We start from the raw sequence: 13592 nt of genomic DNA on the forward strand, positions 1-13592 counted from the left end.
ACGCCACCAATGCTACATGGAGTAAGTGGATTGCTCTCATCACACAGCGCGCCCATATTGGAAAACTGAATCACCCTGGGGTTTTGGAGATAATTACAAACTGGCTGGAAGGAGAAAACTTTGGTCTCACGGACAAAGAGGAGCAGGAACAAGTGACATGGGCTGAAGGAGCTCCTCTGTACAACCAACTGCCAGCAGAAGAAACACACTACGCTCTTTTCACTGACGGTTCCTGTCGCATCGTAAGGATGAACCAGAAGTGGAAAGCAGCCATATGGAGCTCCAGATGACAGGTCGCACAGGTCAATAAAGGAGAAGGTGGGTCAAGCCAACTTGCTGAACTCAAAGCCGTTCAATTGGCCTTGGACATTGCTGAAAGAGAGAAGAGGCCAATGCTCTACCTCTGCACTGATTCGTGGATGGTAGTCAATGCTCTGTGGGGCTGGCTGGACGGGTGGAAAAAGGCCAGCTGGCAGCTTAGGGGAAAACCAATCAGGGCTGCTGATGAATGGAAAGACATCGCTCTCAGGGTAGAGAAGCTGCCTGTGAAAGTCTGCCATGTAGATGCCCATGTCCCCAAGAGTCGGGCTAATGAGGAACACCAGAACAATGAGCAGGAAGATCAGGCTGCAAAGATAGAGGTGTCAAAGATAGATTTAGATTGGCAACACAAGGGGGAGCTGTTCCTAGCTCAACGGGCCCATGGTGCCTCAGGTCATCAGGGCAGAGATGCCACCTATAAGTGGGCATGAGACCGAGGGGTGGGTCTCACCATGGACAGTGTTTCTCAGGTTATCCATGACTGTGAGACGTGTGCTGCAATCAAACAGACCAAGAGGGTGAAGCCCCTGTGGTATGATGGACAGTGGTCCAAAAATAAGTACGGGGAAGCCTGGCAGATTGACTCCATCACCCTTCCCCAATTCCGCCAAGGCAAGCGCTGTGTGCTGACCATGGTGGAAGCCACCACTGGATGGTTGGAGACCTACCCTGTGCCTCATGCTACTGCTCAGAACACCACCCTGGGCCTGGAAAAACAAGTCCTGTGGAGACATGGTGCTCCTGAGAGGACTGAGTCCAACAACAGGACTCATTTCAAGAAGAGCCTTATCAACACCTGGGCCGGGGAACATGGCATTGAGTGGGTGTACCATATTCCTAATCACGCACCAGCAGCTGGGAAAGCTGAACAGTGCAATGGCCTGCTTAAAACCACCTTGAAGGCACTGGGTGGGGGACTTTCACAAACCAGGAGATTAATTTAGCAAAGGCCACATGGTTGGTGAACACTCGAGGTTCCACCAACCGAGCAGGTCCCACCCAATCTGAGCCCTTGCAAACAACAGATGGAGATAAGGTTCCAGTGCTACACACGAGAGGTATGCTGGGAAAACCTGTTTGGAATAATTCTGCCTCCAGCAAAGACAATCCCATCTGTGGGGTTGTCTTTGCTCAGGAACCAGGTTGCACATGGTGGGTGATGCAGAATGATGGAGAGACCCGATGCATACCTCAAGGGGACCTTGTTTTAGGGTGAACTACCCATGACACTGTGTCTGTATCTATATCTAGATGTATATATGAATATACTTTAAAGGTTTAAACTCAATGTAATATATTGGTATAGGAAAAAATTTGCGGTGAATAATGTTGGGGGTTACATTTGTTCGTTTTTCACTCTAAAGAATTTTTCCCCCATAGGTTGCTAGGAGGCTAAGTACTGAGTGCTTAAGTGTGCCTGACCAAAACAAAGAGGTGGCCAAAAGTCAGGAGGGAGAGATAACAACAGGACAGGGCTGGGGACAGCTTGCTCTCTCCCTCTCAGCATCCCATCGGAGAGGTCACGGGCAGGCTGCTTCTTGCTGTGGGACGAGTTCACTGTCCCAACTGGATCCAGTCCTGGGAAAATCTACCACCATCTGCTCGTGGGCCCCGGAACGCTGAGCTCGACTCGCCCTGCCCTGCTGGGCCAGCCCTGTCTCACCACCACAGTTTCTTCCACGCTGCCTTGATGTTTTTTGCTACTCTAGCTCTGCACTCCCTGCCATGCCCAGACATCCCTGACATTCCAGCTACCACCGGTGGAGTTTCTGATCATCCACCAGCCCAGGATTTTCCACAATTCCAGCCAGGTGCTCTCTGAGTCCCAAGAGATTGGACTGCCCCAGACTTTGTGAAACAAAGCCCCTCGAGGTTCCTGGTTCTGTTATTCTTATTGCTGAAGTTCTTGTTTGCCTGGTGATACATACTAGTAAAGAACTGTTACTCCTATTCCCATACCCCTGCCTGAAAGCCCCTTTAATTTTCTAAATTAGAATCATTCGAAGGGAGGCCCTGGCCCTCCTTAGCAGATACCTGTCTTTCAAACCAACACCCCTGGTCTCTAATAGCTTTCATTGCATCATCAAGGGGATTGGCAGTAATTCGAGTGGGCTCTAAGTGCTGACAAGCCGGCTGCAAGCAACTGATTGTTGTCCTTCCCTTGGGCTGTGGGAGCCTGCACTGCAATGATAGAAATGGGAGTCCATGGCCCAGGGGTGCTCCCACGAGCCCAGGGCAGGTTTTGGCAAGGATTCTGGAGCTCCTCCCAGAATGGGAGTTGTTTCTGACAAGCAGCCAGGTGCTTCACCAGCGCTGCCAGCACTGCCAGCATTGCAGTGCCACCAGCACCACCAGCAGCCCTCTGCTGCTGGAGGGACAGTGACCCCTCAGGGAGGAGAAACAAGGAATGGTAGAAACCTGTGAGGTGATAGGGCATGGAGAGGAGCCAGTGGGATGGGAGTGGGAAGGTCCTGGTGATCTGGGCACTTTATTCTACATGTTACTGACCTGGGAGGACCCGCTTTAGGATTTTGATCCCAAAGGAGCACAAGGTACCAGGAAGCGCCACTGATCTGCACAGACCCCCTCTGCCTGCTGTTGCCCCACTGGGAACAGGTCAGTGCAATGTTTTCCCTCCTCCCTACCCCACCTCCCTCTCCTCCAGCAGCTGCTCTCTTCCTGCCACCCTCTCCCGGTGACCGCAGTGCCCTCCCCAGCTTTCCCCCTCCTCTGCCCTGTACATCCCGTCTGGATCTTGACATGGAAATTGGCTGAAATAAACTTTCTAACACAATGGGAAGCTTTAGGAAGCAGGAATTCCTTACCTGCACAGGACACACAGAAGGATCTTTTCTTGATCGCATTCACAGAGTGCCGCAACATTAAAGGTGACCTTGCCTTGGACTTTTGCTTTGGCCATGAAATGTTGCTTCTTGTGACAGAACTTGCCCCAAAACCACTGCAGGTCTCCTTCTTTCTTTCTGCACTGGCTCCAGGCACATTTATCATCCCGTGTGCTCCTGAGGAGCACATTGGAGCTGGGCTTTCCTCCTCTCTCCTGGGTCCTAGAACACTATGGCCAGGAGGAGCAGAGACACTGCCAGGGTCCCATGTGGAGTGGGGGAGGAGGGGGGTAGTCAGGGGGAAAAAAGCAGCCCTGGGTGGGTTCTGGGATGTCAGAGCAGTCTGGAGGAGTCAGGAGAGGGTCAGAGGGGCTTGGAGGGGGTCTGGATGCCGGCAAACCCAGAGGAGAGCAGAGCCTGACAGGCCACACTCAGAGTGGGGGAGCGGCTGCTCTGTGGGAAACCTGTGGGATGTAATAGGATGGGGTGGGAATGGAGTGCTGAGAAGGGGATGGCATGGGGACAGGACAGGACAAGGAGCAGCCCTGCTGTGCATCCTTGGTCCCAGGGCAGGTTTTGGCAATGGTCCTGGGGCCCTCCTGGAATGGGAGTTAATTCTGACAAGCACCCAGCTGCTTTATCAGCACTGCCACCATTCCAGTGCCACCAGCACCACCAGCATCCCTTTGCTGCTGGAGGGACTGTGATCTCTCAGGGAAGAGAAACAAGGAATGGTAGAAAATGTTGGGAGAGGGAAGGCAGTTGGAGAACAGGACATTCTGCAGGGAGGGTATGTTTCTAATCTGGAGGAAATGAGGAGCCATTTGCAAAATATTTCATTTGGGCTGTAAATAATAAGATCTTGACTCAGTCAATATATCAAGCAACAATCAATTTATTAATTCATTAATTCAAATGGTAAAGTGTGAGCAAAGCAGCACACTGGGTACAGCGGGGGTTTCCCCTCCAGCTGCACATCGGCTGCTGATTTTTGCTGGTATTTATTGAGCATTTTCGTAAGTACTTCTCAGCAGTTTTCTTTTTTTTTGTGGTTTCCTCTTAGTTTCTATTTGTGAAGTCCGATTTCTATAGCCCATTGTGATTGGTTCCTATCGGTGATGTCAAACTTCTGCACCTCGAGGTTGTAAATTAGTGATGGTGAGGCCCAGTTTCTCTTTCCAGGGCCATAAATCACTGATGGTGAGGCACAGTTTTCTTACATCTGTGATGGTGAGGTCCAGTTTTCTTTTCCATCGTAAATCAGTGAGGGTGATGTCTAGCTTCCCTTACCAGGATTATGCATCTGTGATGACGGGGTCCAGTTTTCCTTTCCAGGATCCTCAAATTTTTTAGCTTAGGATAAGCTTCTTTTCTTCTTTAATTTAGGTGATTACCACTCCTTTTGTATATTCTAAAGCAATAGTTCAAAACCTCTCATTACAAAGCAGCTCAGAGCTTATAATAATTTTGTTTCAAAGCAAATAATGATACTTCTGCATTGTTCAATCCCACATGCTAAAGGCCTAAAAAACCTCTTAAAACTGTTATTGTGAAAACTTCAAAACTCACATCATTCGCTTATAAGCATGCAAAATATTTGTCCGAAAAGCTTCTTTCCATGCTTTTTCCATTTCTTTATTAAAACTCATTTTTATAACTGTCCCATGGCCTTGTTTTACACATTTCACAACAACTGCACAGGCCACATTTATTACCTGACACGAAATACAACCCCACATTTCACAGAGCTTTTGACAAGTCACTTCTGTTGTTAAAAAAAAAAAAAAAAAAAAAAAAAAAAAAAAAAAAAAAAAGACAAATAACTCTGAGGAAGTCAAATTCTGATGTAGCGAAAGGTGTAATTTCTGACTCCCCCGTGACTGCACCGACCCTTGGGAAGCAGCACCAGGACAGGACATGGAGAGGAGCCAGAGGCACAGGAGTGGGGAGCTCCTGGTGATCTGAGCACTTTCTCCTTCATGTTACTGACCTGGGAAGAGCCACTTTAGGATATTGATCCCAAAGGAGCAAGAGGTACCAGGAAGCGCTGCTGATCTGCACAGACCCCCTCTGCCTGCTGCTGCCCCACTGGGAACAGGTCAGTGGAATGTTTTCCTTCCTCCTTTCCTTACCTTTTTCCACCTACCCCACCTCCCTCTCCTCCAGCAGCTGCTCTCTTCCTGCCACCCTCTCCCGGTGACCGCAGTGCCCTCCCCAGCTCCCCCCTCCTCTGCCCTGTGCTTCCCTTCTGCATCCCCTGCTGAACATCCCAACCCTCCCACCTCCCTCTCCCACCCCACCATTTCCACCACCCTCCTCCCCTGCACATCTCACTCCTCCCCACTGAATCCTTCCCCCTGCAGGGAGCTGCAGAGGAGCCGCATGGTCCATCCCGGGATTCTCCAAGCACTGACTCCCCATCCACTCTGACCACAGCCAGGGGCCACATCCCACTGCGTGCCCAGCATCCATCCATGGAGGTGACCACTGTGTCCCTATCTCCCACCTCACCCACTGAAGGGGACGATCTGTGTGAGATAGATGTCACCAATGTGGCCATACACAGTGTGACACTGCTCATCAGCCTCTGTGGGCTGGTTGGGAATGGGGCTGTTGTCTGCCTCCTCAGCCTGAAGGACCATAACCGTGGCATCTATGGCCTGGCATTGGCTGACTTTCTCTTCCTGCTCTTCACAGTCCCCTCTGCCCTCCTCTTCCTGGTGGAGGACCTGTTCTGCTCTCCTATCATGCCCCAGCTGTACTTGAATTTCCTTTTCCAGCTATCAGCGGTCTCCTACTACTGGGCACTGTTCCGGCTGATATACATCAACGATATGGCTTATACGTACAGGCTCTGCCTGCTCTGCTGCCGCTGCGTAGTTTCTCTGCGCCTGCAGTGGGTGGTGTACTATGTCCAATACTGGGCATTATTTGCTCTCTTCATTGTCATTCCTGCAGTGACAAACCTGTGCCCGTCACACCAGCAGGAGCACTGCCAGGCAGCTCTCATCTTCATGCATGTCCTCATCCTGCTCCTCTTTCCTGCACCAATACTCATTTTTCACACAATTGACTTCATTAAGGCCATGAGGGGCTCCAAGAAGCAGCAACCCAAGCGGCGAGACTTGGTTGTCTTCCCCATGGTGCTCTTCATTGTCCTCCTCAGCCTCTGTAATTTCCTGCAGGACCTCGCTTTCATCATTGTGCCTTCCCAGGTTTTTTTCCTGCTCAACTGCACACACAGCAGCATCAAACCCTTCATCTACTTCTTGGCAGGGGGGTTCCAGAGGCCTTGCTCCCTGAGGTCTCTCCAGCTCTCCCTCCAGAGGGTCTTTGATGAGCAGAAAGAAGAAACTGCCCACAGCAGCGATACTTCCATGGTCACAATGGTCTGAGCCTGGTGATCCCTTCCACTGCTCTGCTGTAAGACCCTGGGAGAGTGGCTGAGGGTTTCCTTGAGCCACCTGATTAATGAATATCCACAGGATCCCCCTCCCTGTGGTCATGAATTCCTGAATGAGAATGGAGCAGGGGAATTGCCTTGTGTGATTTTTGAGGGATGCTCTGCAGGGAGCACATATTTGTGCTGTTGTACCTACCTCTAAATTAAGTTTTCATTTATGTCTTTTGTTTGTTTCCTATGTGGTAACTCTAAACCAAAAATTTGTTGAATAAACAACATCCGGACTTTTCTACAGATCCTCTCCTTGGTGAACAATGTCAACAAATGGCTCATTGCTCACTTCCACAAGACTTATAGCTTTTAATGCCCTATGGATGTCTCTGAACAGAAAAAAAAGGGCATAACCAGGTTCTACCCCAATGAATGGGGCACTGATTAAGTAGAAGGAGAAGGGTCTGACCTTGTTTCCTCTCACAGCCTGGACAACTTCCCCACAGTGGACTCACCTCACATCTCACACACATCAGCTGCTGTCCCTGGGTCAGGATCTTCAAGAGGTTCCCTGGAATGGTCAGTTGGGAAAGGGGAGCAAAGCCCACGGGCTGAGCCCCAGCAGCGTCCGCAGCGGGGTCTGTCCCAGGTCCTGCCACAAGCCCTGTTCTCCCTGCTGCCTCCGGTTCTCTAGGGCTCTCACCAACAGGGAACTATTTCACATCCTCTGATGGGATCAGGGCTCTGCTTCTACTCTGCTCTTGGCTTTCTCCAGGAAATGAGGAACAGGAGAGAGCCTCAGCAAGGAGACCCATGGGAAAAGCAGATTGTCTCCATGTCAGTTTCCTCTTTCATTATTACAGCAATCCCAATCCCAAAATCTTCTCTTTCGAACTGCCTGAACTGGCTCCCTCTCTTTCCTGGGGTGGATCCTTAGGACCGTGCACTACAAATGTGTGGAGAAACTTTGATTTCTGGTTCAAATCTCATTTTGACACTTGTATACCACAATTTCAGTGGTATACTTCACCTTCACCATGCAGTTGCCAAGACGATTCATGGAATAATAAATTTTGTGTGTGCGCTGGAGCACAGGCACACAGCAGAGGGATGATTTAGGATTCCAGCAATTTAATTTCTTCTGACCAGAGCCAAATCAATGCTGCTCTCTTAGCTAAAACCCTTAGAAAGTTAGAGGTTTCACCTGAGTCATCTTCTGCACTCCCCTGAGAGTCAGACAGTAGCCTACAGTGAATTCCATGGAATACCTAGAAACCTGAAGTGAGGCTGTCAGCCAGGCTGACATGCTTCAGGGATCTGGGATGCTCCTGCTGGAAACTGGCACGTGTGGTGGCCCTGGGACCAGAACTGTCACCTCTCTTCCCTGCTGACACCATGTTTGTGTCCCCAGCTATGGAATCCCACATCCCCTCACCAGGCCAATCCTTTCAAGGACAAACACTTCATGATCCATGTGCTGACAGACAGGGCTCTAGGAGAGGTGGAGACGGACTTTGGACAAGGGCATGGAGTGACAGGACAAGGGGAATGGATTCCCACTGAGAAAGGGTGGATTCAGATGGGATGTTGGGAAGAAATCCTTCCCTGTGAGGGAGGGGAGACCCTGGCACAGGTTGCCCAGAGAAGCTGTGGCTGCCCCATCCCTGGAAGTGCCCAAGGCCAGGTTGGATGGTGTCTGGAGCAACCTGGCACAGTGGAAGATGTCCCTGCTGGCAAAGGGACAGTATGGGATCAGGTGAAAACAACCACAAGTGCTCCCAGGACTGAGGAGGAGGAGGAGCTCTGGTGAAGGGCTGGAAGGGGATTCACAGCACCGGGGTCTCTAATGGCTGTGATTGCATCATCAAGAGGATTGGCAGTAATTCGGGTGGGCTCTAAATGCTGACAAGCTGGCTGCAAGTGACTGATTGCTGTCCTTCCCTTGGGCTGTGGGAGCCTGCACTGCAATGATAGAAATGTATCGCTCTGCTAGGGACCAAATTTAATTTGATTTGATTTGCTTTCAAAAAATTTAGTGTAAATAATAACGTTCTTAAAGAGCCGTACTCCTCATTCTTTTGTTTTTTAATAACATCTGTGTCTCTCTTTATGAACATAAAAACAACATAAAAAGTAATACAATATGTGACAAAACAATAAACTTACACTAAGCAAAAATAAATCAAATAATATATGCGATTAACAGTATATGAAAAACGAAATGGTGATTTAAAACAATGCATTTTCAATTCCTTTAATGTTATACCATTACCTCGAGTCTGCAATAATCAGTAAGCTTCATATTAGAGTGGGGGCTTGGAGAATCCTTCCCGGGTACAGGTTTCCAAGTTCACTTCAAAAGGAGGCCTAGCCATTATCAGTCTAAATTTGGCAAGTCACAATGACCTGAGTATAGTTTTGGTGCAAAACCCACTTGGATTTATTGGCATACTTCTCAACCAGCTAAGGCTAGGACTTGGCCATGGCCCAGGCCTTAACTGGAAGCGTTTCCGAAATATATTCTAAAAGCCTTTTAGTAATAGTAGTTAGGAAAGTTTCTTAAAATAATACATGTCTTGTAAATAGCTATACAACAGTATGTAAAGGTTTGTAAAGCAGTCGGCAAAAAAGGGTATTAAACAACTTACACCTAATAACAATCAAAATATGGAATTGCTACTCATTCCTCAGTGCTGCCTTGTTAAAATTATGAAGTAAAAAGCAAACAATTGGTATTGCTAACAGTGGAGTTTCATGTACTAATTAGAGCTAAATCTCAATTACTACAAATAAGGTTCAAAGTTTTCTTAAATGTGAACAAAAAAATGTAAAATTCATGACTTAGCCAATTCCTCCCAGTAATACAGTCTTGCTATGTTACCAGTATGTAGGAAAACACCACATCCACACAAACACCTTTGAATTTTTCCAGTGACAATCCTGTTAAAAACCATAAATCACCGGTTAAATATTAACAGAGTTTCAGTCAGTTCATAGCACTGACTGAAGTTGGTATTTTGATGTGCTATAGGTTCAGCGTGCTGTGCAGGCTACGGCTGTGCTGGCTGGTGCCAGGCAGGGGGCTGCACCCCCTGCAGCAGCAGCAGCAGCCACAGCCACAGCTTTTGGCAGGCACTATGCAGGGGCACAAAGATCTGGGTCTTTTCCAGGGTCGGCAGGTCCCAGGTCAGAGGGGTGCTCTCCGTCACCATCGTTGTTGATTGGGCAGTGGCCAGCGGTGAATGTCCCTACGGATCACGAGGGCCCCCTCTCTCTCTCTCTCACTCCTAAGAGTGGGGGGCCGTGGGTTGTGTAGAGAGGGATGGGATCTCTCCAGATTGTAAAGAACTCTGAGGCTCCGCCACAAAGGGAAGGCAGGAGGCATCCCCTTTATCTTTAGCATGGGAGTTTTCTTGGGCTTTCAGGACCTCAAAAATCACCCACCAGGAAGGGAGCATTTCTGCAACCGTTTTGATCCCTTTCATTGCACAATCCCACAGTTTCATTCCTACCTTGTCCCACAAATCTGTCATAAAGATTGTGGACTTGGTAACTCCTGGTAGCTTAACTGCTGTCCATCTCAATAGAGCTTTCAAGTCGTGTAAAGGCAAGGATTTACCATGCTGTTGTAACAGCTTGGTCATAAGTTAAAAAATGTCTCTTTTCTGGACTGACGTCCCCTGCCTCGTCATCCCCTGCAGCTCCCCTCCTTTCCAGAGGGATTTAGTCATCGCTGGCCAGCTTCCCCCTTCCTTTCAGGGGCACTTAGTCCTGCAGGGCTCACCGACAGCTGCTCAGCTAGCCGGATATTGCTATCCTCACACAAGGGGAGCAATTGTTGGACAAGTGAAGCAAAGTCCAAGGAAGCCCTGGAGCACCTTCATCCTCAACCTGGCCACCCTCGGGAGGAGCTGAACAGGGACACTGCACAGCACCTTCAGCCAAAATCCATCTTGTACTCATCTTTGTTCTTTTGTACCTAGCCCTAAATTAAATTTGCATTTATGTCTTTTGTTTGTTTCCTATGTGGTAACTCTAAACCAAAAATTTGTTGACCATCATCCGGGCTTTGCTACAGAGCCTGTCCCTGGTGAACAATGTCAGCAAAAGGCTCATTTCTCCAATCCCACAAGATTTATACTATTTAATACACTATGGATGTCTCTGAACTGAAAAAAAAGAGCATGACCAGATTCTGCCCAATGTGGGGGCACTGATTAAGTAGAAGGAGAAGAGTCTGACCTTGTTTCCTCTCACAGCCTGGAGAACTTCCCCACAGTGGACTCACCTCACATCTCACACACACCAACTGCTGTCCCTGGGTCAGGATCTTCAAGAGGTTCCCTGGAGTGGTCACTTGGGAAAGGGGAGCAAAGCCCACGGGCTGAGCCCCAGCAGCGTCCGCAGCGGGGTCTGTCCCAGGTCCTGCCACAAGCCCTGTTCTCCCTGCTGCCTCCTGTTCTCCAGGGCTCTCACCAACAGGGAACTATTTCACATCCTCTGATGGGATCAGGGCTCTGCTTCTACTCTGCTCTTGGCTTTCTCCAGGAAATGAGGAACAGGAGAGAGCCTCAGCAAGGAGACCCATGGGAAAAGCAGATTGTCTCCATGTCAGTTTCCTCTTTCATTATTACAGCAATCCCAATCCCAAAATCTTGTCTTTTGAACTGCCTGAACTGGCTCCCTCTCTTTCCTGGGGTGGATCCTTAGGACCGTGCACTACAAATGTGCGGAGAAACTTTGATTTCTGGTTCAAATCTCATTTTGACACTTGTATACCACAATTTCAGTGGGACTTCATCTTTACCACGCAGTTTCCAGAAAGATTCATGGAATAATAAATTCTGTGTGTGAGCTGGAGCACAGGCACACAGCAGAGGGATGATGTAGGATTCCAGCAGTGACATTTCTTCTGAGAAGAGCCAAATCAATGCTGCTCTCTTGGCTACAACACTTAGAAAGTTAGAGGTTTCATCTGAGTCATCTTCTACACTCACTTCGGAGTCAGATAGCATCCTACAGTGAATTCCAAGGAATACCTAGAAAGCTGGAGTGAGATGATTCCTAGCCAGGCTGACATGCCACAGGGATCTGGGATGCTGCTGCTGGCAACTGGAGTGTGTGGTGGCCCTCCAAGGATGGGGCAGGCACGGTTTCTCTGTACAACCTGTGGCAGAGCCTCACCACCCTCCCCAGGGAAGAATTTATTCTCAATATTCCATCTAAATCCACCCTCTGGCAGTGTGAAGCCTTTACCCTTTGTCCTGTTTCTCAAGGCTCTTGGTCCCTTCCAAACCAAATTAGTTTGAGGTTCCATTAAATCAAGTTCTAGCTACAAAGCTGGGGAACAAACCAAGGAATCCCTCTAGAAAAGTCACCCTGGAGTTACCACCTCTCCCCTCTCTGCTCCCAGGTCTGAATCACCCATTATGACACCCTTAACCACACCAATCCCCCCAACCACAGCCATCCAGGCTCCTGGGACCAACCAGAGCGGGGCTGTGGGACAACCAGAGCCATCCTACACTGTCCTCAAGTTCATGGAGAGCTTCTGCCTGCTGAGTGCTGCCTGTGGGATGGTGGGGAACGGCCTGGTCCTGTGGTACCTGGGATTCCGCATCCGCAGGAACCGCTTCACCGTCTACATCCTGAACCTGGCGGCCGCCGACTTCGGCTACCTGCTGTGCATCGCCGTGGAGACCGTGCAGTACCTGATGCAGTTCAACGTGGGGGTGCAGTTTGGGATATTCCTCTTCCTGGATCTCTTCATGTACGGCACGGGGCTGTACCTGCTGACTGCCATCAGCATTGAGCGCTGCCTGTCCGTGCTGTCCCCCATCTGGTGCCAGACACACCGCCCGAAGCACCTGTCTGCCGTGGTGTCCGGCCTGCTCTGGGCCCTGTCCCTGCTCCTGAACACTCTGGGATATGTTTTGTGCACCGTTCACCCCTCTCCCAGGGTCTGCCAGCGCCTGCTCATCACCAGCAGAGCCTTTAATTTCCTCGTCTGTGCGCCCCTCATGCTGCTCTTCAGCTTCACCCTCTTCCTGCGGGTCAAGTGCAGCTTCCAAACCTTCCAAACGGGCCGGCTCTTCACCGTCATCATGCTCACCATCCTCCTCTTCCTCATTTTTCCTGTGCCCCTCAGTGTCCTCATCTTCCTGGACCTTCTGGGCCATAAGTTCCTGTATTCCCCGGAGATTGGCTTTGTGCTGTCCTGCGTCAACAGCACCCTCAACCCCATCATTTACTTCCTGGTGGGAAGCTACAGGGATCGGAAATTCAGGCTCACCCTCAGGCAGGCATTCCAGAGGGCCTTCCAAGACTCGGCAGATGACAGAGATGAGCGGGAAACCCGGGACACGATAACCATGTCCTCCTAAAACCCTGCCTGGAATGTCTTGGCAGAACTGAAGAACTCCGAGGTACTGGCGAAGGTTCATCTCACCTGACCCTCAGTACCCTCTTTGTAGATACTTTTGGTCAGTATTTTAAGTCCCCATCTGTGGCACATAAGCACCTGGACCTCAGGATTTACCTGACCTGTGTTTAGGACACATTAAAAGTTCCTGTTTCTTTCCAGTGACTATTAAATAATATTCATTTGATAAGGCTGAAATGTCTTGGTGTCTGAATTTTATCCAAGAAATCCTGCTCTGGACAAATCTTTGTCATTCATAAACTCATAAATTCTCAGTGTTGCTTTTCACTCAGATCTCTGAAAATGAGATTGGTACCAACAATCCTCCTGTTGGAAGCAGATGTAAAATTTCCTGGAAGGAGAATCCATCTCTCCCTCTTAATTTAGAATTCCCATGTCTGAGCACACACACAGCCTTTTGTGGCTCACAGAGCCATTCTGGGCTTCCTAATGTGAGCATTTCAAGGACTGAAAAGATTCACATCCCCCAAGTCCATTTCTTGTCTGAACCAGGGATGTTTCCACCCCACCAAGCAGAAAAGGGCTCCAGCTCCTTCCAACTTGCATTAAAAATTTTTTCACTGAGTTTCATCCTCCCTTGTCTTGTATTTCA

The 13592-nt window shown here is 49.3% G+C and overlaps 2 protein-coding genes across 2 annotated transcripts; both read left to right on the forward strand.

Moving 5' to 3' along the window:
- The first annotated feature begins 5181 nt into the window (after positions 1-5181).
- Positions 5182-6861, forward strand: LOC136292066 (mas-related G-protein coupled receptor member A8-like). Its single transcript, XM_066187312.1, has 2 exons — positions 5182-5262; positions 5528-6861. The coding sequence occupies exon 2, from the start codon at positions 5639-5641 to the stop codon at positions 6557-6559; it is 921 nt and encodes a 306-aa protein (XP_066043409.1). The 5' UTR covers positions 5182-5262; positions 5528-5638; the 3' UTR covers positions 6560-6861.
- A 5005-nt stretch (positions 6862-11866) lies between these two features.
- Positions 11867-13072, forward strand: LOC136291689 (proto-oncogene Mas-like). The gene has a single exon (XM_066186834.1). The coding sequence runs from the start codon at positions 11988-11990 to the stop codon at positions 12939-12941; it is 954 nt and encodes a 317-aa protein (XP_066042931.1). The 5' UTR covers positions 11867-11987; the 3' UTR covers positions 12942-13072.
- The last annotated feature ends 520 nt before the right edge of the window (positions 13073-13592 follow it).

The sequence above is a fragment of the Chamaea fasciata genome, unplaced genomic scaffold, assembly GCF_029207755.1.
Source record: "Chamaea fasciata isolate MVZ Bird 193981 ecotype frontalis unplaced genomic scaffold, bChaFas1.0.hap1 SCAF_7, whole genome shotgun sequence".
NCBI classification, from domain to species: domain Eukaryota; kingdom Metazoa; phylum Chordata; class Aves; order Passeriformes; family Sylviidae; genus Chamaea; species Chamaea fasciata.

Coding starts and splice junctions, on each gene's coding strand:
- LOC136292066 (XM_066187312.1), top strand. CDS start 5,639: ATGGAGGTGACCACTGTGTCCCTATCTCCCACCTCACCCACTGAAGGG.
- LOC136291689 (XM_066186834.1), top strand. CDS start 11,988: ATGACACCCTTAACCACACCAATCCCCCCAACCACAGCCATCCAGGCT.